This window comes from Ahaetulla prasina, chromosome 2, assembly GCF_028640845.1.
Source record: "Ahaetulla prasina isolate Xishuangbanna chromosome 2, ASM2864084v1, whole genome shotgun sequence".
NCBI lineage: Eukaryota > Metazoa > Chordata > Lepidosauria > Squamata > Colubridae > Ahaetulla > Ahaetulla prasina.
In genome coordinates this window covers 194,840,746-194,861,089 of record NC_080540.1, presented here as the reverse complement: position 1 = coordinate 194,861,089, position 20,344 = coordinate 194,840,746, and the positions used below count along the sequence as shown (strand labels likewise).

General features: G+C 38.3%; 2 protein-coding genes across 4 annotated transcripts in view; one reads left to right on the top strand and one right to left on the bottom strand.

Annotated features, from left to right (window-relative positions):
- Positions 1-12,736, bottom strand: part of KEL (Kell metallo-endopeptidase (Kell blood group)) — a 43,312-nt gene extending 30,576 nt beyond the window's left edge. Inside the window, exons 1-3 of one of the 3 annotated variants that reach the window (XR_009153839.1) lie at positions 12,401-12,736; positions 4,111-4,243; positions 831-1,034 (exon numbers count right to left, since the gene is read on the bottom strand). Coding sequence is in view for 2 of the 3 variants with exons in the window: in XM_058172857.1 (XP_058028840.1) it covers positions 831-1,034; positions 4,111-4,243; positions 12,401-12,418 (355 nt within the window). In the remaining variant the exon portion in view is untranslated. The remainder of the gene's footprint in view (positions 1-830; positions 1,035-4,110; positions 4,244-12,400) is intronic. The other 2 variants (XM_058172857.1, XM_058172856.1) reach the window with 2 other exon arrangements.
- A 186-nt stretch (positions 12,737-12,922) lies between these two features.
- LOC131193072 (uncharacterized) lies at positions 12,923-20,127 on the top strand. The gene is made up of 3 exons (XM_058172862.1): positions 12,923-13,051; positions 16,173-16,285; positions 18,992-20,127. Exons 2-3 carry the CDS (start codon positions 16,249-16,251, stop codon positions 19,771-19,773), a joined length of 819 nt encoding a protein of 272 aa, XP_058028845.1. The 5' UTR covers positions 12,923-13,051; positions 16,173-16,248; the 3' UTR covers positions 19,774-20,127.
- The last annotated feature ends 217 nt before the right edge of the window (positions 20,128-20,344 follow it).

Sequence of the window (20,344 nt, the reverse complement as noted above, 5' to 3'; positions counted from 1 at the left end):
TCATAATCACCATTCCAGAATCCCAAGAGGACAAACTCTAGTGATAAAATTTGTGGGTTTTTTTGTTTTTGTTTTTGTTTATCAAGAATCTCTAACAGAATCCAATCAATTTTTTTAACAGTCAGAAGAAAGAATATAGCACTGCAAGCAGCAGAGATTTTTGGTAATTGTACTACAAGTGGGATGAACAAATGAATCATACTTTGTGCATCAATCAGAAGAACACTTGATGAAATAATATAATCAAAAAGAAATCCTGAATATTATGGGTTCACAGTGGAATATGAATAAGAATAAACCAAGAATAAATAATAGGTTCAAAAGAATAAGCAGATTTAAAAGGAATGCATAAAGAGATGGTTAGCTAAGAGCTCTCCTTACCTCTCCAATTGGATACATTTAGAAAAAAAATGCTCTTTATATCAAAAGACTAGGAAGTATTATCTAGTGATAATCTTGCCAAATAAAAAATTACCATCTGAATTGGTTTTAAATTTGTTCTGTTGCAGGTTGTTATACTTGCAACTGGGGATATAGGTAGATTTTCTGATAACAGGAGTTGGTATGAAGAATCTTAGTACCAATGAATCTATGTCTGTTATACATTATATGTTCATTAATGGTATAACTACTAGCAGTCCTATTTAGAATATGTTTCTGGTTTTTGCCCCCACCCACCCACCCTAGATATCTGCATAGGATTCTGAAGTAACCATATTATGGTTATTGCTTGACATAGTGTAAGCTGCCCTGAGTCTTCGGAGAAGGGCGGGATATAAATGCAAATAAAATAAATAAAATAAATAAATAAATATATATTCTCCCTCTACCTAAAAGTTTCTTCATGATGAGATAGTTTTCTTCCAAAAGTACATCAAACATATTCACTGAGGGTACATCAATGTCCCATGTGTTATTAGCCTCCCAGTTGCCGCATGCATAATTGAAGAAGTCTTCACAAGGATCAATGGTGCCATTCTGAGCCTCCTGCAGTCTAGTCAGGAGCACAAGGCAGGATGCAGTATTGCAGCTTTCTGGAAAAACATAGGAACAGGGAGGAGGAATTGTAAATTGTTTTGCCTTTAATGAAAAGTATAGATTGTTTTATACTATAACTGCAGAAAAGCCCATAGCATATATCCATTTCTTTGCACAACTTCCTATACCAGGAAAAATAAAATTCCTTAGCGCAAGTAAGAGCTATATAAATGAGCCAGCTTAGAATCTCTGCCTGCAAGGCAGAATAGAGGAGATTTCTTGGTCTAGAATCTTAGATAAAGGAGGGGGAGGGGAAGAGAGAGAGAATGGCATTAAGATTGTGTTGAATTCTTCCCTGCCTTCTAGGATGCAATTTTTGGAGTTGGGGTGGGGGTGGAAACTACTGAGGACTTCCATAAGGAGCAATTTGATTAATGGATGTTTTCCATCTAATTTTTCCTTTGCATTTTTTTGTTTTTTCAAAATAAGTTCCACATTGCTCAGGAAAACGTAAGTAACCAATTCCTTTGGAATGTGCATCCTAGAATTCTTGAAAGTCACATGACATAAATCAGGCTGGATCACTGTATCATTAATGGTAATATAAATGACTAAGCACAAACTACAATAGAATTTGTTATCATTTGTCTACTCCCTCCTCAAGGTCTTTCTTTTGCCTTTTGGCCATATATATTTAAGCTTCAGTGATGTTGTTTGGACAATGAAGCATCAGCGAAATGGTAACGTTTTTATTTTATTTATTTATTTATTTATTTGTCAAGCATATATAAGATAACAGGTAACAGTATAAACATAATTTGAATACATGAAAAGAGTAAGAGTAAAAAGGAATATTAGGACAGGGATGGTGCACTTATGCATGCCCCTTACAGACCTCTTAAGAATGGGGTAAGGTCAACAGTAGATAGTTTAAGGTTAAAGTTTTGGGGGTTTGCGGGCTTGGGGAAGAAACGACAGAGTCAGGTAGTGCATTCCAGGCATTGACCACTCTGTTACTGAAGTCATATTTTCTGCAATCGAGTTTGGAGCTGTTTACCTTGAGTTTGTATCTATTATTTGCTCGTGTATTGCTGTGGTTGAAGCTGAAGTAGTCATTGACAGGTAGGACATTGTGGCAGATAATTTTATGCATGACACTTAGGTCAGACTGAAGTTGGCATAGTTCTAAGTTGAAGCCCAAAATTTGAAGTTTGATGGGATAAGGTAGTTTATGGTAGGTAGAGGAATGCAGGACTCTTCTCGTAAAATATCTCTGGACTCTCTCAGTTGTATTTGTGTCCAATATGCAATGTGGGTTCCAGACAGATGAGAATTGGTCTAGCAAATGTTTTGTATGCTCTAGTTAGTAGTACAATATTACCAGAGAAGAAGCTACGCAAGCCTAACTCTAACCCTAACCCTAACCCTAACCCTAACCAAAGACTATCTACTGTTGACCTCACCCCATTCCTAAAAGGTCTGTAAGGGGCGTGCATAAGAGCACCAGTGTGCCTACTGTTCTTGTCTTAATGTTCCTTTGATTGTATCCAATTTGTATGATTATTTCATGCTTATACTTATATATACTGTTGTGTTTGACAAATAAAATAAATAAACAAGTCTTAAAGCCTTTTTGGCAATGTTGTTACAGTGGGCTTTGGCAATTAAATCTTTAGAAATGAGTACTCCAAGATCCTTGACAGAGTCAGGGTCATCTACAAGGTCATGTCCATCTAATTTATATTTTATGGTTTTTTTGCCAATGTGCAAGACAGAGCATTTGTTGGTTGAGATTTGAAGTTGCCACTTGTTAGACAATCTGACACATAGTCACGGTCTTTTTGAAGGGTAGTTGCATTGTCGGTGATGTTGAATAGTCTAACATCATCAGCGAAGAGAACACAGTTGCTTTTAATATGATCGCAAAGGTCATTTATGTAAAGTATGAAGAGTGTTGGCTTGGGGAATATTCAGCCAAACTGAATATCCAGAGTTACACCAAGGAGAAATATTTACACTGAATATGTCATGAATATTTTAAGATATGTTGATGCTATGTATTAGTATAACAATGCATTGTACAATAGCTGACTGTATTTTTAAAATTCAGTCTGTGCCCATTGCAGAGAGTCTGGGTGTAGGAAATAGTTCTTCTCAGGTTGAGCTTCCTGTGGCTAAATCTACTGAACCACAATGCCAAACTGTGTGAGCTGAGAGTACATCACCAATGTTCTCTTGCAGATACTTAGAGCAGGGATGTCAAACTCATGTTGTCATGGCAGCATCATGTGATGTATCAGGACTTTCCCCTCCTTTGCTAAAATGGGCATGGGCATGGCCAGTGCATGATTCATCTGGCCCGTGGGCTGGGAGTTTGACAGCCCTGACTTAAAGTATTACAGGAAAATATGACTAATAATGTACTAAGTGCTTTCTACAAATGTATATTATGCTATCTTCACTGAGAAACTATGATAAATGAGGGGATCTTGAGATTTTCAAGAATCAGTTTAAACATTAAAATGTAAAGGTCTTCCAAGAGTTTTCTGGGAGTACAGAAGTTGATGAGATTTCCATAACACATTAATCACACTTCGCAAAAAAATGTGCAACTTTTCTCATAATTCTGGGTGATCTTAGTTGGTAAAGATCTTTTATCAATACAAATTATTATTCTGGTAAGTGAACATTAAAGCTCTGAAACTTGATTCCCTCATTTTCCTTCTCATGCTATCATGCTGCTCTGAATTTAGCTCAAAGGAAAGCTTCTTTCAGTTTTTTGCTAGCATTTCATCCAAATACGCTCTGTAAGATACACATACACAGAGCATCTATACACTACCAGGAACAACTGGCTCTCTTTTAAAAGCAGATCACTTCTAGAATCCCAACAAGCTTCTGAACAGAATTCTGTGTAGGATTGCAATTTCCATACTTTTTAGTCATCATAACCACCCTAAAGCAACTTTATGAAGCAACTTCAAATTTAATTAAGCATTTTTGGTTCCCTCAATCTGACAAAATGGTTTTGTCACTCATTTTTTATGCTTAACCTGGAGAGAACTAATGATAGGAAAGAGCCTTCAAATGAGCAAATACAGAATAAGTCATAAAAAAGAAAAGCTCTGATACCTAGATCACATGTAATGATGGAGAAGACAATGACTAACACAAGACCAATGACAGCACTGAAGAGTAGAACATAAAGGAACAGGGATTTTCTTTGATGACATCTTTGCATAGTCCCTCTTGGGCCTTCATCACTCTGGAATCAGAGAAACACAGCAACAAATTATTTCCTTGGGTAGACAGGACTACAATAATTCTTAACCAGGAACCAAAATCAGGAGAAGTTTGAAGTCAGGTGAAAATCAGGGAATAAGTATCAAAACACTCCATTAATGAATTAACGAAGGAGGTTAAGAGTGGTAGTTCAGCATGAATTCTCTACACTCAGTTAAAATTATAAGAAGTGCAGTTACACAATAATCCTTCACTGGATACTATTTTCTATTGTAAAATATTGTTTTATATTATTTTAATTGTTTAAAATAATTGTTTAATTGTTTAAAAACTGTCATATTGCATTGATATTTGAATATAACCAATATCAAGCTTAACAAAAATGACTAATATTTCACTGAAACATACAATCAGTATTTTCCATGAATACTTCAGATTTTCTAAGCAGAATAATTTCTTTATTATTTTCGTGAATCTTACACAATTATCAATACCGGTACTCAGGACTTAGAATGTCACTTTTTAATTAAATGAGGCCTTTTATGTTCCTAATAAACATACAAAATTTATCAACAAATGGGATATATTCCAAGGTATTCAAAGTTGGGGTTATTTAATATGAAATGAAATGTTTTGGGTAAATAGGAGTATGTGTGGAAACAGAAATAGAGGTGAACTAATAGCCAGAATGAAACAGTTTAGGTAGAATGTAAAATAGTAAGTCAACAGAACTAAAGCGTCATAATATGGATATACATTTGTGGATTTTAAACTCCATTTCCTTTCTTTTTTTAACTCTTTCATATACTTCCTGGTCTCTAAAAATTGGATGACAGGGTACCCTGCAAGCTCTTACTTGTGCACTTAAAAATTAATACAACCTTGGGCATCACATGATATAGTCAACAGCTTCAGTTAGTACATGCACACCTGTCATATCAAATGCTCCAGATAGAACTTGCATAACAATTTTCATAATTAAACTTTCATAACATCACCTCAAATCAATTTGCACCTACTACTGAGAGCATTCATTGATCATTTTTAGAGAAGCAACCCTGTCAAATTTGTTGCCACAAAAGTGACAACCTACATTTATTAAAGAGGAGGTTTCAAAAACATGTGTCATAATCAATTAGTTGATCTCTAAGATACAACCCATAGCAAGTATTAACACCTGGACAATCATGTCTGGGCTCAGAAATTAAGCAGAAACAGACTTCATTGCTTCTTAAGTAACTGACATCCAGGGAATACCAAGGCTTTAAACTAGACTGGGAAGCAGTCTAGCCCTGATTTGCTTTGATGGCAGCCTGCCATAATATATGTGGGGGGGGGGAGATACAGGAAATGGGAAATGAAAAGAATCAGGAGGGCCAACCAGAGACTACAGTTGAATGATCCAAGGACACAGGCATGGGAACAGGATGCGAACACCCACCAAAGAGGCACCAAACTTTAGAACTGTTGCCAAAACAGCTAATTTCAACCTTATTAGACACTCACAAGATAAACATGGGGAAGGGCCTGGGGGAAGGGAAAATCACCAACTTTACACAAGAATCCTCAGATCTGGGTTTGTTTACACAGTAACCACTTGGTTTTAGTAAACTTATACCTTTCACTGAAAATGGAGTTGACGGTCTTTCTTTCCTAAATGCCCAAGCTGGGACAGACCTTACAGAGAAGTCTAAATCATCATCATCATCAACAACAACAACATCATCATCATCATTCCAGAAGGCAAACCAAACAAAAATCACCTAGACAGATCTATGAAGTTATCAAATATTGTAATTTCCTTTAAAAAGGGTTTTATTTGCATAATTCTCCATAGTTCTCCTCCTATCTCTCCGATCGGTCGCAGACGGTGTTGACAGGGGGGCAGAGGTCGGCCCCGAGGCGCCTCACTTGTGCGGTGCCGCAGGGGTCGATTCTCTCGCCCCTTCTGTTCAACATCTATATGAAGCCGCTGGGTGAGATCATCAGTGGCTTCGGTGTGAGGTACCAGCTGTACGCTGATGACACTCAGCTGTACTTTTCCACACCGGGCCACCCCAACGAAGCTATCGAAGTGCTGTCCCGGTGTCTGGAAGCCGTACGGGTCTGGATGGGGAGAAACAGGCTCAAGCTCAATCCCTCCAAGACAGAGTGGCTGTGGATGCCAGCATCCCGGTACAGTCAGCTGAGTCCGCGGCTGACTGTTGGGGGTGAGTCATTGGCCCCGATGGAGAGGGTGCGCAACTTGGGCGTCCTCCTGGATGAACGGCTGTCTTTTGAAGATCATTTGACAGCCGTCTCCAGGAGAGCTTTTCACCAGGTTCGCCTGGTTCGCCAGTTGCGCCCCTTTCTAGACCGGGATGCCCTATGCACGGTCACTCAAGCCCTCGTGACGTCTTGTCTGGATTACTGCAATGCTGCCTACATGGGGCTCCCCTTGAAGGGCATCCGGAGGCTTCAGTTAGTTCAGAATGCGGCTGCGCGGGTGATAGAGGGAGCCCATCGTGGCAGTTACACCTCTCCTGCGCAGACTGCACTGGCTACCTGTGGCCTTCCGGGTGCGCTTCAAGGTTTTGGTAACTATCTTTAAAGCGCTCCATGGCATAGGGCCGGGCTACTTACGGGACCGCCTGCTGCTACCGAATACCTCTCACCGACCCGTGCGCTCTCACAGAGAGGGACTCCTCAGGGTGCCGTCAGCCAGGCAGTGCCGTTTGGCGACACCCAGGGGAAGGGCCTTCTCTGTGGGGGCTCCCACCCTCTGGAACGAACTCCCCCCAGGACTTCGTCAACTTCCGGACCTCCGAACCTTCCGCCGTGAGCTTAAAACACATCTATTCATCTGCGCAGGACTGGACTAGATTTTAAATTTAGGTTTTAATGGGTTTTATTATATATACTGTTCTTTTTAATTATTTGGCTATGTGGAATAAGTTTTTTAATGGATATTTTATTCTGTATTTATGTGTACCTTTTTTATTTGCCTGTGAACCGCCCTGAGTCCCTAGGGAGATAGGGCGGTATACAAATGTGAAAAAATAAATAAATAAATAAAATAGTCTTGAAAATGATTAACTAAACTATATCTATACACATATATGCACACCAGTGGTAGGATTCAAAAATTTTTTACTACCAGTTCTGTGGGAGTGGCTTGGTGGGCGTGGCTTGGTTTGGTGGGCATGGCTTGGTGGGCATGACAGGAGAAGGATGTAAAATATGCATTCCCACCCCACTCCAGGGAAAGGTTTCTGCAAAATCCCCTTTTCCTCCTGATCAGCTGGGACTTAGGAGGCAGAGAATAGATGGGGGCAGGGCCACTCAGAGGTGGTGTTTACTGGTTCTCCGAACTACTCAAAATTTCCACTACCAGTTCTCCAGAACTGGTCAGAACCTACTGATTACCACCTCTGATGCACACAGTACTCCCATAGTTCTAACAAGAAAACAAAATGGATGTTTCCATGAAATCACTGGGAATTGAGCTTAATTTGATGGAGACTTTACTTTTAGCCATGAAAAGAAATTAAATGGCAGACATGCACTTGGAAAAACTGCTGCTAATGCATCAGTGCTTTTCAACATCAGCAATTTCAAGATGTGTGGGCATTCCCCAGCCATCATGCCGGCTGGGGAATTCTGGGAATGGAAATCCACACATCCTGAAGTTGCTGAGGTTGAGAAACAGCAGCTTACAGCATAAGTAAAGGCAAAACAACATGTACAGAATGATGAAAATGCAGCAAAGGATATGTTGGCCCAAATTTGCCAACAACAAATATACCTCACAGTCATCTCTATGAATCACTGCTACTATAATACGGAGGTCAGAATGAAGTACTTGAATCTTATAGGCCTGACTCTTTTTCAGTCTGTCCTATCACACATAATGCCTGTCTTTTTTAAAAAGAATGAAATCAATAATTAAATTATTTTGCCATTCTGGCAATTGCCTCAAACCCACGACAACTCTTCCAAGTCAGAAACTCACAGTGCTTTCATTAATATTTTGAACTGAAAGGGATAAGGTGCTGGCTTAGAAACCAGGACACCATGAGTTCTAGCCCTACCATAGCCATGAGTGGCTTTGGGACAGTCACCCTCTCTCAGTTCAATTTACCTCACAGGCTTGTTGTGGGTTAAACAGAAAGATATATTATGTAAGTTTACTGCCTTGAGTTATTTATAAAAAAAATATTTTTCATACAGAACTAAATTAACAGCCTGAATATTTTAGGGCAGAAAATGTAGTCTTACTCCTTTTTTTTTAACCATTTTTCTATGAAGTGGCAAAGAGCTGAACCTTTTCATAGATAATGGAGAAACTTGGAACAGTCTGTTTACCAAACCATCTCCTGAACATTTGTTAGCTTGTCAACCAATCATCACGGTTATTTTTACATAATTCTATAATTTTCTAGAGCTGAAATCTGAATTCAGCATGTCGCGTTGTGCTACATATTTTTTCTGCAGTTATAAATCTGTGTGATATAATCGTAGAGAGAGTGGCAGCTGAGGAAGGAGGAAAACGATTATTGTATGCAGAGAGCAAGCCCAAAACCCACCTATCACCTTCAGCCATATAATCACTTCCAGGTCATCCTCAACTGTTGCCATTTCTGTATGCAGGCCTATAAAGCAAGGATTGCCAAATCCCTGAAATAAAAGATTCAGGGAAAAGATTTGGAAAAACCATTTTCTGGGGTTCTTGGTGTAACCAAGGAGATATATATATATATATATATATATATGTATATATATGTATATATATATATATATATATATATATATATATATATATATAGGTCTTTGGTTGTTCGGGTTTTCTCCCGTGTAAAATTGGAAGTGTCTTGGCGACGTTTCGACGAAGTCTCATTCGTCATCTTCAGGCTTCAGCTTCGTGCTTCTGGGAGCAATGTGTGATCGCAGCTGTTTCTTCCTTTTAACTGCTAGTGGGGGTTTGAACTGATTGGGTGGGAGCTTGGCTGTGCTCTGATTGGATGGGGGTTTTTCTGTGCTCTGATTGGCTGGGGGTGTGTCATGTGTTGGTGGGGGCTTGGTTGTGCTCAGTCTAGTCTGTGCTGCAGGGGGATTTGAGCTGGTGAGCTGCATAGCTGTTGTTTGGCTTTGTGGTCGTGCTACATCTTCATAGTGGGTGTCAGTCTGCTGCATGAATGGATTGGAGGGGTTTGAAATGGCTAATGTTGCAGCTGCGGTCTGGCTTCTGGTCCTTGGTCGTGCTTCATGATCAGTGTGGGTTTGGGTCTGCTTTCTGGGTGGATGTGCGGTGGTGACATCCTGTGTGGACCATGTGAGTGTGGGTCTGGTGTCATTCCTCGTGTTAGGGAGGAATGACACCAGACCCACACTCACAAGGTCCACACAGGATGTCACCACCGCACATCCACCCAGAAAGCAGACCCAAACCCACACTGATCATGAAGCACGACCAAGGACCAGAAGCCAGACCGCAGCTGCAACATTAGCCATTTCAAACCCCTCCAATCACATACACATACACATGTGTGTGTATACACACACACACACACACACACACACACACATACATACATTTATGATAATCTTCAATCTAGTGATCTCCATAGGAGTTGGAGCTGAAACATCTGGTATTCCCAACTGGGAAGTTTGAGGCATGTCATTCTAAGAAAATGTTTTATCATACTCAGTTCTAAAACAGTGACAAAGGTAGTAAGGAGCTATCTTACATTTTCTTATTTGGAGTAAGCCAAAACAAAACTTAGTTAGCCTCATTAAAGAAAACATGGCAGAATTAACATAAATCTTTAAGGTGCAAACAATATATAATTATATCTAATTTCCAAGTCAAAGTAACTTTAGTATATGTGTAGCCTTAGGTGTTAATAAATTCATCAAAGCAAATCCATAGAACAGAAATATTCTTCACTTTATTGAATATTGTGCAACATTCCCAATGTTTAATTAAAAAAAAGAATGTCATACATGTAAATATCAGCTGTTTTCTCATTTTGTGAAGTTTGCATCATTATGTGAAATCTGAACTTTGTATGTATCAGGCAACTCAGTGCTATTTTTGGTATTCTGTAAAAATGACACGGTTAATTTTTCCTGATACAAAATTCTCCATAAAATTCCACTTTTGATCTGAAGTTTAGGAGCTCTGCCCGTGCCAAATGTTGTTTTTGCTTAAATAAATCACTTTGGCAGGAAAAGCGTAGAGAGATTGCTGGATTCAATGATGTTAGATTTGCTCTGTAACTGAAATGTCCTTTACAGATTATCATTGGTTATATCAAAGATAGTACCTCAGAAATGATGCTAGAAGAGAATTTGAAAAATAAATGTTATTTTTATTATTTATTTGGTTTACTATCTCTCATCTCTCAGCAGTAGAAGTTGGGGGATGGGAAGAATATGTTTTGTGTCAGACTTGTTTATATGATAATTTTAAAGATGAGTTTTGTTTTGTTTTGTTTTGGGAATAGATGAATAAATTAATCTCATGTAATCTTCTTCACTGCTTTTTACTCCCAAGCATTAGTTCTAATTCCTTGTTACTTCTCCTTTCCCTTGCCCAAAACCCCATTAATGTTGTTCTGAGATTTGTCATATCTATTTCTCATCGCAGGAACTAAGCCTGTCACCGTGATACAATGCTCTGTGAAATTTGGCAAACATAATAGTGTTAATAGTGATCTGGCCTATGTTAAAATTTTCTTCTCTTTTAGCTAAAAAGAAAACAAATACTAAAGTGTGTGGTTTATAAGTCCCTATTGTGAATCCTATGGTATTTAGCATTTTCTTATGCTCTAGTTCCTGCAAATTTCAATCTGTTCTGATTTAAAAGATTTAAAAGTTGTTTATGCTTTTCCGACAGAAGGAAGACAATTATTTTTCCCAGTTTGGCTTCAAAACTGGAACCAGGTAGAATGGCTGTCCCTTGGGTTAAGACAGACACAGGGGTCTCACTCAGTGGTGGGATACAAGTAATTTAACAACCAGTTCTCTGCCCTAATGATTTCTTCCAACAACCAGTTTGCCAAACTGCTCAGAAAGTTAACAACCGGTTCTCCCGAAGTGGTGCAAACTGGCTGAATCCCACCACTGGTCTCACTGCAAAGTGAGTGGGATATATGTATTTTATCATCAAACAAGTTTTCATTGCAACATATGTTATTAAATTAAATTGAGCAATTAACATAAAATGTGACTTTATCTAAGTAGCAAGCACAAAAAAAAAATCTTATCGAGTTTGTATTTGTTGTTCGTATAGTTCTTAAGGACCATCTCTACCATTTGCAATTGATCTTACTTTAAAATAAGTTTAGCTTAAACAAATTCAGCATAGCATATTCAAGGGGGGTGGAGTGGGGGGGTGGAGTGGAGGTCAACTATTGTAAATGAAAGTAGCTGACAAGCCAAGATCAGTGCAGCCAGACACCCAGTTGACTCATTGCATTTCATATCATTACATTTCAAAAGCAGTTGTAGATAACACTTGTTGGAATGTTGCTGTTCAATATTTAGGAAATGACTACACATCTGCAGTGGAAGAAGTAGAGAATATTAAAAATTTAATTCCATAAAAAGACATAATCGTTGCTCGGTGGAGCATGGGGAAATGGGTATCACCACATGAAAGCAGTATCCTGCATTTGTTTTCATATGTATGTATGTATGTATGTATGTATGTATGTATATATATATATATATACACAGACACACACACAGACACACACACACACACACACACACAAATTTTGTTGCAGAGGAAGCCTTTGTATGTTTAATTTCTAAAAATAGATATGTTGCTGCTATATACTGAAAGTTTTTGATGTGTAATTTGTCCCGCTAATTCTGAGCCTGGCTGTAAATGATCTTCGATCCAAGCTAAAAAACAAAACAAAACCCTATCTGCTTTCTGAACTGGTAATTTCTCTATCTTAAAGCTAAGTCTGGCCCTAAAAATACATATACACACAAAAACACAAACACAAGTTCCATTTTAGCTGGTAAACATTTGTGTGGTAGTAGAGACAGAGTGTATGTTTTCATTCTTAATATCAGGAGCGAATTAACAACACATCTTTTAGTTCTCAAATTAAAGCAACTAATGCCTGAGAAGATAAATACCTAAAATGAGATGAGCAAAGAGAAAGAAAAGTGGGCTCCATCCTACCTGCAGAGATGTCCTCATGATTTCACTTTTGAATTCTTTGCAAAACTTCTCTCTTTCTCCAAGTCACTTACTCCACCTTCTCCTTAGGGGTTAGCAAAGTATATCATTTCAGAGCAGAGACCAAGCTTTCTCTTCCTACTCTGGCTGGAGGCATGACAGAGGAGGAGATGGAGGAGGAGTGGCAGGGAAATTGGTCAAAATAACATCCCTGAAGGAAAAAGAAGTTGATAACTTTCCCACCCACTTCTTCTTTGTATCATGGTTTCCTCCTGGAATGTGCAGTTCAAACACACTTTTGACTCCTTGGAATGGAACATGTATCTTTTCCCCCCCAGTGACTGCACAGTAACTTCATTGTCTGCAATGGTTTTGAGACTGAAGCCTCTGGCTGTCACTTTGCTGCTCTATCCCCCCCACCCTCAGGGATATTATCTCTTCCTCACATGCTCACGGAGACACACCCCATGCTAGAATCCAACTGCTTAACCACATTTGACATTCAGTCCACAGTTTGCCCTCACAATTGTCCTGCTGCTGCCTTCTACCCATTTTGCCATAACTTTGCATGCCTCCTTTGATCTGAGATATTTTTCTGCACACTGCCTGTTTCCACTTGCCGTGCTGGGCCCTCAGGCTTCTGTTAATATGAAGGTACAAATAATGCAAGCTTTGACTTCCACTGATCCTTTTCCTTTTTCTCCCCAGTTCCTAAAACAATTGATACTATAAATGTATTTCAGTGACTGACATTAGCACAATATTTTCTTTATGTGAATAGAACGGTCATAAACCTCTTTTGAAATATGCAGCCATCCAAATTTAGAGTTTATTATATTAGTCTGATATTAGTCTGATATTTTACAAGAAGAGTTCTCCATTCTTCTGAAAACAACAAAATACCTTATCCCACCAGACTTGAAATCTAGGCTTAGAAAACTTGGAACTCCGTCGCCTTCGACAAGACCTAAGTTTAACTCATAGAATCATCTATTGTAATGTCCTTCCTGTTAAAGACTACTTCAGCTTTAATTGCAATAATACTAGAGCAACCAATAGATCTAAACTTAATGTTAACCACTTTAATCTAGATTACAGAAAATATGACTTCTGTAACAGAATCATCAGTGCTTGGAATACTTTACCTGACTCTGTGGTCTCTTCCCATAATCCTAAAAGCTTTAACCAAAAACTTTCTACTATTGACCTCACCCCATTCCTAAGAGGACCATAAGGGGTCTGCATAAGCGCACAAACGTGCCTACCGTTCCTGTCCTATTGTTTTTCTTTTCTTCTTCCTATATATATATATATGCTTATACCTCCTAATACTTACTCATATATATGTTTATATACTATATAATCTTTTTATATGATACTTACATATATTGTTGTGACAAAAATAAATAAATAAATAAAGTGCCTTCTCACTGGAAAGCATCCTTGGATAGAGGTTTTGTGGCAGAGAAAGTGAATGCTTAATTTTCCTTTTGTCAGCTGATTTCTTCAAGCTCCTAGATGGAGTACTGAAGATGTTACCTAGTCGGGTATTGAAATCTCCACAAGAAAACCGCTAAGTTCAGAGAGCACCAAGGACTCCACAGCTCTATTTTTCTTTCTTTCTTCCTTTTTTGTCATCTCATTTCTTAAGTTATTGTTCTCTGCTCTTAAATATCTCCCTCTGGAGAACATGGCAATGGAGAACATGCCATCAGACTCCTTTTACAGTGTAAAGCTACAGTGTAACTTGCAAATTCAGCCTGCTTGGGTCAGATTTTCTGCCCTCAATGATTGTGCCCAATAATTCTATATTTAGGAAGAAAATTTGCATTTTTAAGGAAAAAAATGTTTTATGAGAAGCCACCAGACTCCAGAACAACTCTGAGAACTTTATCGTAAGAAAATTAGAAATCAATAAAAAAAGTTGTATGAGTTTGGGCAAATAACACTTCCTATATTCTCCTTATAACATTATAAACCCAGACTAGGACACACCCCCAGACATTTTATCCTGAATTGCACATTGAGAGTAATATTCTTACAATGATGAGATAAGGATTATTATGAAATACAGTTGGTTTCCCAGTTGACTGGAGGAGGAGGAGGAGGAGGAGGAGGAGGAGGAGGAGGAGGAGGAGGAGGAGGAGGAGAAGAAGAAGAAGAAGAAGAAGAAGAAGAAGAAGAAGAAGAAGAAGAAGAAGAAGAAGAAGAAGAAGAAGAAGAAGAAGAAGAAGAAGAAGAAGAAGAAGAAGAAGAAGAAGAAATTCCTTGAAAATGCTGAGGAAAGGGTTTTTTTTATTTTCCTCCTTAGCATGGTATTTTTCTGTGAAGTTTCTTCATATGTTTCAATTATACAGACTTCTATCTGATGCAAGTATAGATAAGACCAGAAAAAATTGTAATTTTCTGTTACTGAAGTGGCACGTATACCCTTTTATACGGTATAGGATACACCCATTGCTGAACCTCCAATAAGGGCTTTATACTAACTCAGTATTAGCTTCAAATATCAACAAATGAATTAAGGGATAAAGTCTATTTAGTTCTGATTCTGCGTCATCATCCTTAAATACACAGGAAAAGCTTTTGTAAATGTTTCCAAATTGCTCTGAAGCACTTATTCTGCTTCAGGTTTTATTCTGCTTTTTCTTTATATACGCGATACTTTTTTGACAGATTTAACCATTGCACTCTCTCCAACCTCACATCTAATACTGATGATGGTACATTATAAGAATGCAAAACATAATAATCTTTAAGGTAGTGCTCAATCAGGGTTGACAGAACTGAAAGGGAATCAATAGGCATAAAAGTACTGCTCAACAAGAACATGTAGGAAGCATGAAAGGAGCAAGAATTTGCAGATTCTTACTGTGCGTCATTGATGCACCAATTGCTACCAACAAATGCCTTCACAAGAGGCCTTTAGAACAGAGCACAGATGGTGCAAGGTTCACATTGTTGATGATCCATGATTACCAGTCCACAGCCCAGGTGAACAGATCCACTGGATCAACTGCATCAAGCCCACTATGAAGTTTTTCTTCAAAACTGCTTCTCTCTAACAATTTATATGGCACAGCAGATTACTTCCCATGCTCTCCATAGCTCTTGCATGATGGAAATCTAAATGCAGAGTAGAAGGATGGAACTCTCAACACTGGAACACTGTGACCTTGGGAGCAGAAATTAGGAAGAATATTTTAGAACCAATACTTGCTTGAGAGGTACAATAATGCTTCAGGAAGAATGCTTATGCATTACTGGTAGTGATGGAACTTCAGAGATACTATTAAATCAATATTAGATCTTACTCCAAAAGAGGGAAAGATGGGAGAGGGCAGAACGAGAGTACCACACCGCACACTTGGAGTCAGCTTCTGCTTAGTGAAGGCAAAAAAATGAATCTGTTACAACTTGAATTGGACTTTGCCCTTGCAAAAAATGCAACATAGGGCAGAAATCCCAGCCTTGTAATACAACATATTCTGAGCATAGTGTATCCAATAATGCTTTTAATTCTTGCAGGATAATCTGGCAAGGCAGCTGTTGGTCCTGTTGACATTGTGCTTGCAATGGCTCGAGAGAATGGATTTGAAAGGAAAAATGAGTAATTAGTTTTACTTTTCTACTTACAGTAGAAAAGACGAGGAGGCACCTTCATATTTTTTTCAGGCAATATACTATAACTGATCAATCTAAATCTAAACTGATCAGCAATTAGAAAATAACTCCAGCAACATTTGGGTTTTTATTTATTTATTTATTTATATAGGCACCCATCTTATTAGAAACTCATGACAGTTCCCAACATGGATTGTACAAGATAAATCACAAAACCAGTGAGCTGCATGAGGATACCATTTATCATTGTGTTAAACCTTTATGGTAAGTCTATCCACTGGGTTAGTCACAAGAGATAAAAAGAAATCAGATATAAACATAATTCAGGTTGAATATTCAGTGAGTATTGTATATTCATTGCAGCTTTCTTTTGTAGTCCCCAGGCTTGTGTGGAACCTCCAGTTCTGTAGTAAAGATTTTGAACTGTGCAGGTGAAAGGGCCATCTCTGTGCTCTTCTTTCTTGTCTCGGCTCTGTGAGATAATGAGGGCAAATAAAACACAGTGTGAATGGCTTGTCAAAGGAGGTAAACAGCAGGGAGGTGGAGTGACCATTTGCGGATATCTAGGCTTTATTTAAATACACAGTTAATAAAGCATTTGAGATTAGCAACTGCAACTGTTTGGGCTCATATCCCTAATCCATCTCTTTCAGAAGGTTTCTATCATTCCTTTGGTTTCTGGCACTTTGCTGCTCAGGAATGGCAAAACAGATATTCACAAGAAGACTACAGGTTAAAACATGCCTTCTCTTGCCCCAAACATTGTTTAAAATATCACTTGTGCTTCTCTCTAGAGCAACAGCTTCTTTTGCAACTACTAAGTAACTTCAGAAGATCTTTAGCTATCTAAAGCTACCTACATTCTTACTGTTAGCTTTCTCTGATCCAGATGACCTTTGAAAGATTTCATATACAAGAGAGAAATGGTTGGGGTACTAGGCTCAAAGGTAACACCATCCATTGCCTTTAGAAAGAGAGGACAACTAAAAGAAAAAGGTCATGCTTTTTTCTCCATACCAACACACCTTTATGCTTATAAAGTGATCTGTCAATGATCCCTGGCATGAGGAAAGAAAAAATAATCCTTACAGCTCTTACAGAATTACAGCCCATTCTATGGGTACACAAAAGGAAATGTGGTGGTTATGGCTTTAACTCAGTGTGGAAAGCCTATTCACTCAAAGCCATCCATGATCAGCAGACAACTGGACTTTCTTGGGGGGGGGGAGGGGTTTCCCTTGAATATAGAAAGCAAAACATTTTCAAGGGGAAAAACCTAAGAAACTCGAGTTGCTTTTTAGAAAAGCACCTTTGGAACATAGAATTGGAAAGGAATCTAAAAGTCATCTAAATTTCTTGTTCAGTGTGAGGTTCACTAGAGCATATCTGACAGATTATTGTCCCCCTTCCATTTCAAGATCTCTAATAGATAAGGGAGTATTCTTCAAAAACATGTAGGGTTGCTAAATATATGAAGAATTTATTCTTTAGTGCCCCAGACTGCAGAAACCAGAATCAATGGATTCAAACTTTAAGGAATAAAGGTTAGGTTAACCATCTTCTGACTATCTAAGCTGTCAGTCAGCGTAGCAGTCATATAAAATGATGAGTTGTAGCATCTTCTCAAAATTCTCAAGTTATTTCTTATCATCCCACATATCCATCATGAAATCTTTCTATCAGTTTGTACATCAAAGATAAACTCTCAGCACTTTGGAGACAGGACACAACTGGCAAAGCTAAAATCACCTTTTTCTCAATACTCAAATTCAGTTCAGTAAAAACTGTTACTGAAGGGATATTACAGAACATCCCAGGTGAGTAGTGACTATGTCCCTGAAGTGGAAGAACAATTGAACTACTGGATCATACTGTATAGCACTGCATGTTTTAAGCTGATGCACAGCAGAAGTTATTATCTCTATTTTTAATCAAGCACGTGGCTGCTTGGCCTCCTTTTACATCCAGTTGTTATTACCAAATCAATCTGACTTTATTTCACTGAATGTTGCTAATATTGCTCCACCATCTGTACAATACAATCTTTCTGAGAAATCAAGATTCTACGGAATATACATAGAATGGGAAAATAAAAGGATGCAACTTGGAAAAGTGACTGATTAAAAGGAATCTCCTAAATTCTATACTAAAATCATTTTCCCCATGAAAATTTCTAATAGAAATGTCTGGGGGGGAAAAACAACAGGAAGGGCAGAAAGATAAAACTCTTCCAACTACTGCTCTCTTTCCCCCTAAATAATGCATTATTTTTATCACTTTTTGAAACTTAAAGGTCTGAAGTTCCATTGTAGTTGGTTCTCTACAGATTAGCACTACTGTGTAAGTTTTCAGACAGATGGTTTTCTTATAGCTCTAAAATATATGGAGGTCATCATACTGAAAGCTATTAGGGAAATTGGGTGACAAGAGGTTCCCCATTGCCATGGCTAGTTGTCAAGGCACTCAGTACAGCAGATTTGTTTTATTATCTAATTATTATGGGGAAACAGAGATGTTATCAACTCGGAAGCCATTGGAGAAGAAAATAACTCACGGTATTATTTCAAAAATTCTCACCTCTCACACTTTCATTTGTGAATACATTGCCTTCAAATATGCAAGGCAATTATAGTTAGTTCTGGTTTCCTTCCTTCCTTCCTTCCTTCCTTCCTTCCTTCCTTCCTTCCTTCCTTCCTTCCTTCCTTCCTTCCTTCCTTCCTTCCTTCCTTCCTCCTGTCAGTTTTCGAGTTCTGGTAACTGCCTCCTCCCTAGGACTAAGTGTGAATGACTAGCCCAATATCACCCACCTCATGGTGGCTAATGTGGGACTAGGACTCACAGTCTCCTGGTTTCTAGACTGGTGCTTTAACCACCACACCAAACTGGCCCTCTTAGTCCCAAATAGGTCCCATTAAAGTCTATGGAAACATGCTGTAACTAAAAGTTCTATTGCTTCTTCCATTCTATTAGATCGTGAAATCCGAAGAGGTGGTGGAGTGGCTATCTTTTACAAAAAGTCACTGAATCTAAAAAATATTCAAGTTGCACACAAACTTCCTTTCCCTGAAACTATTGTATGCGACCTATCCCTTAACACTACTCTTCGATTCTTACTATGCTACAGAGCCCCTGACTATGACATTACCCATGCAAATATGCTAACCTCACTGCTAACATGGGCTACCTCTTGCCCATACCCTCTCATCTTCCTGGGCGACCTAAATCTACCTCTCATTAACTGGATAACTAATGAATGTACAACTGATCCAATCCATACTACAATCCATACTACACTATACAACGCTGTTACAAACCTTGAACAACTTGTAACTAACAATACAAGACTCAACAACTGCCTTGATCTCATCTTCTGCAACAACCCAAACTCAATTTATGGACTACAAATTAAAGAACCTTTTTCCAACAGTGACCACTGCATGATTGATTTTCGTCCCAATATACGTCCATACTCAAATCATCATAACAATAATATCCCCATCTACAAGTTCAAAAAAGCCAACTACGACCTTATAAACAACGATCTTTCATTTCTGGACTGGCAAAATCTGTTTGCAAACTGCATAACTGCTGAAGACCACTATAGAGTTTTCCTACTTGAAATCAATAGAATCATTAAACTATATGTACCACAAATGACAACCATGATCAGGAAAAGCAAACTACCCATATCAATAAAAAAGCTTCAATCAAAAAAATATCCCTCTGGAAAAGAAACAAAAAAGGCTTTGTAGCAAATTTCAAAAACCGCTACAGAAATATATGCAACCAAATAAAAACTGAATGCACAAATTACCACACCAAACAAGAAGAGGACCTTCTGCGCACAAATTCCAATCGTGCCTTTTATAATTTTGTTAACAATAAACTTAAAGACTCAAGATCCATCCCACCACTAAAAGATTCTAACAACAAAGAATGCAATGACGAAACAGTTAAAGCCAACCTCTTCAACATATTCTTTGGCTCAGTTTTTGTTAACAGCGATGACACATATCCGACATTCCACAAACGTACCAGCAATGAACATGATGACTTAACTCATATAGACTTCACAGAAGAAAATATTGGAAAAGCTCTTCATAACATAAAACCATCGCTATCTATTAGACCCGATGGACTATGTGCCTACTTCTTAAAAAAACTTTCCACTAATATAACAGAACCCCTAAGCATAATCTTTGATAAAGCTTTCACTACCAGTTCCCTTCCCAAACTGTGGTCACTGGCCACAGTCATCCCCATCTTCAAAAAAGGAGACCCCAGCTTAGTCAAAAATTACAGACCAATCTCTCTATGCTGCGT

Coding starts and splice junctions, on each gene's coding strand:
- LOC131193072 (XM_058172862.1), top strand. CDS start 16,249: ATGAGGATACCATTTATCATTGTGTTAAACCTTTATG. Junction 16,286..18,991: donor CATTGTGTTAAACCTTTATG/GTAAGTCTATCC, acceptor CCATTCTATTAG/ATCGTGAAATCCGAAGAGGT.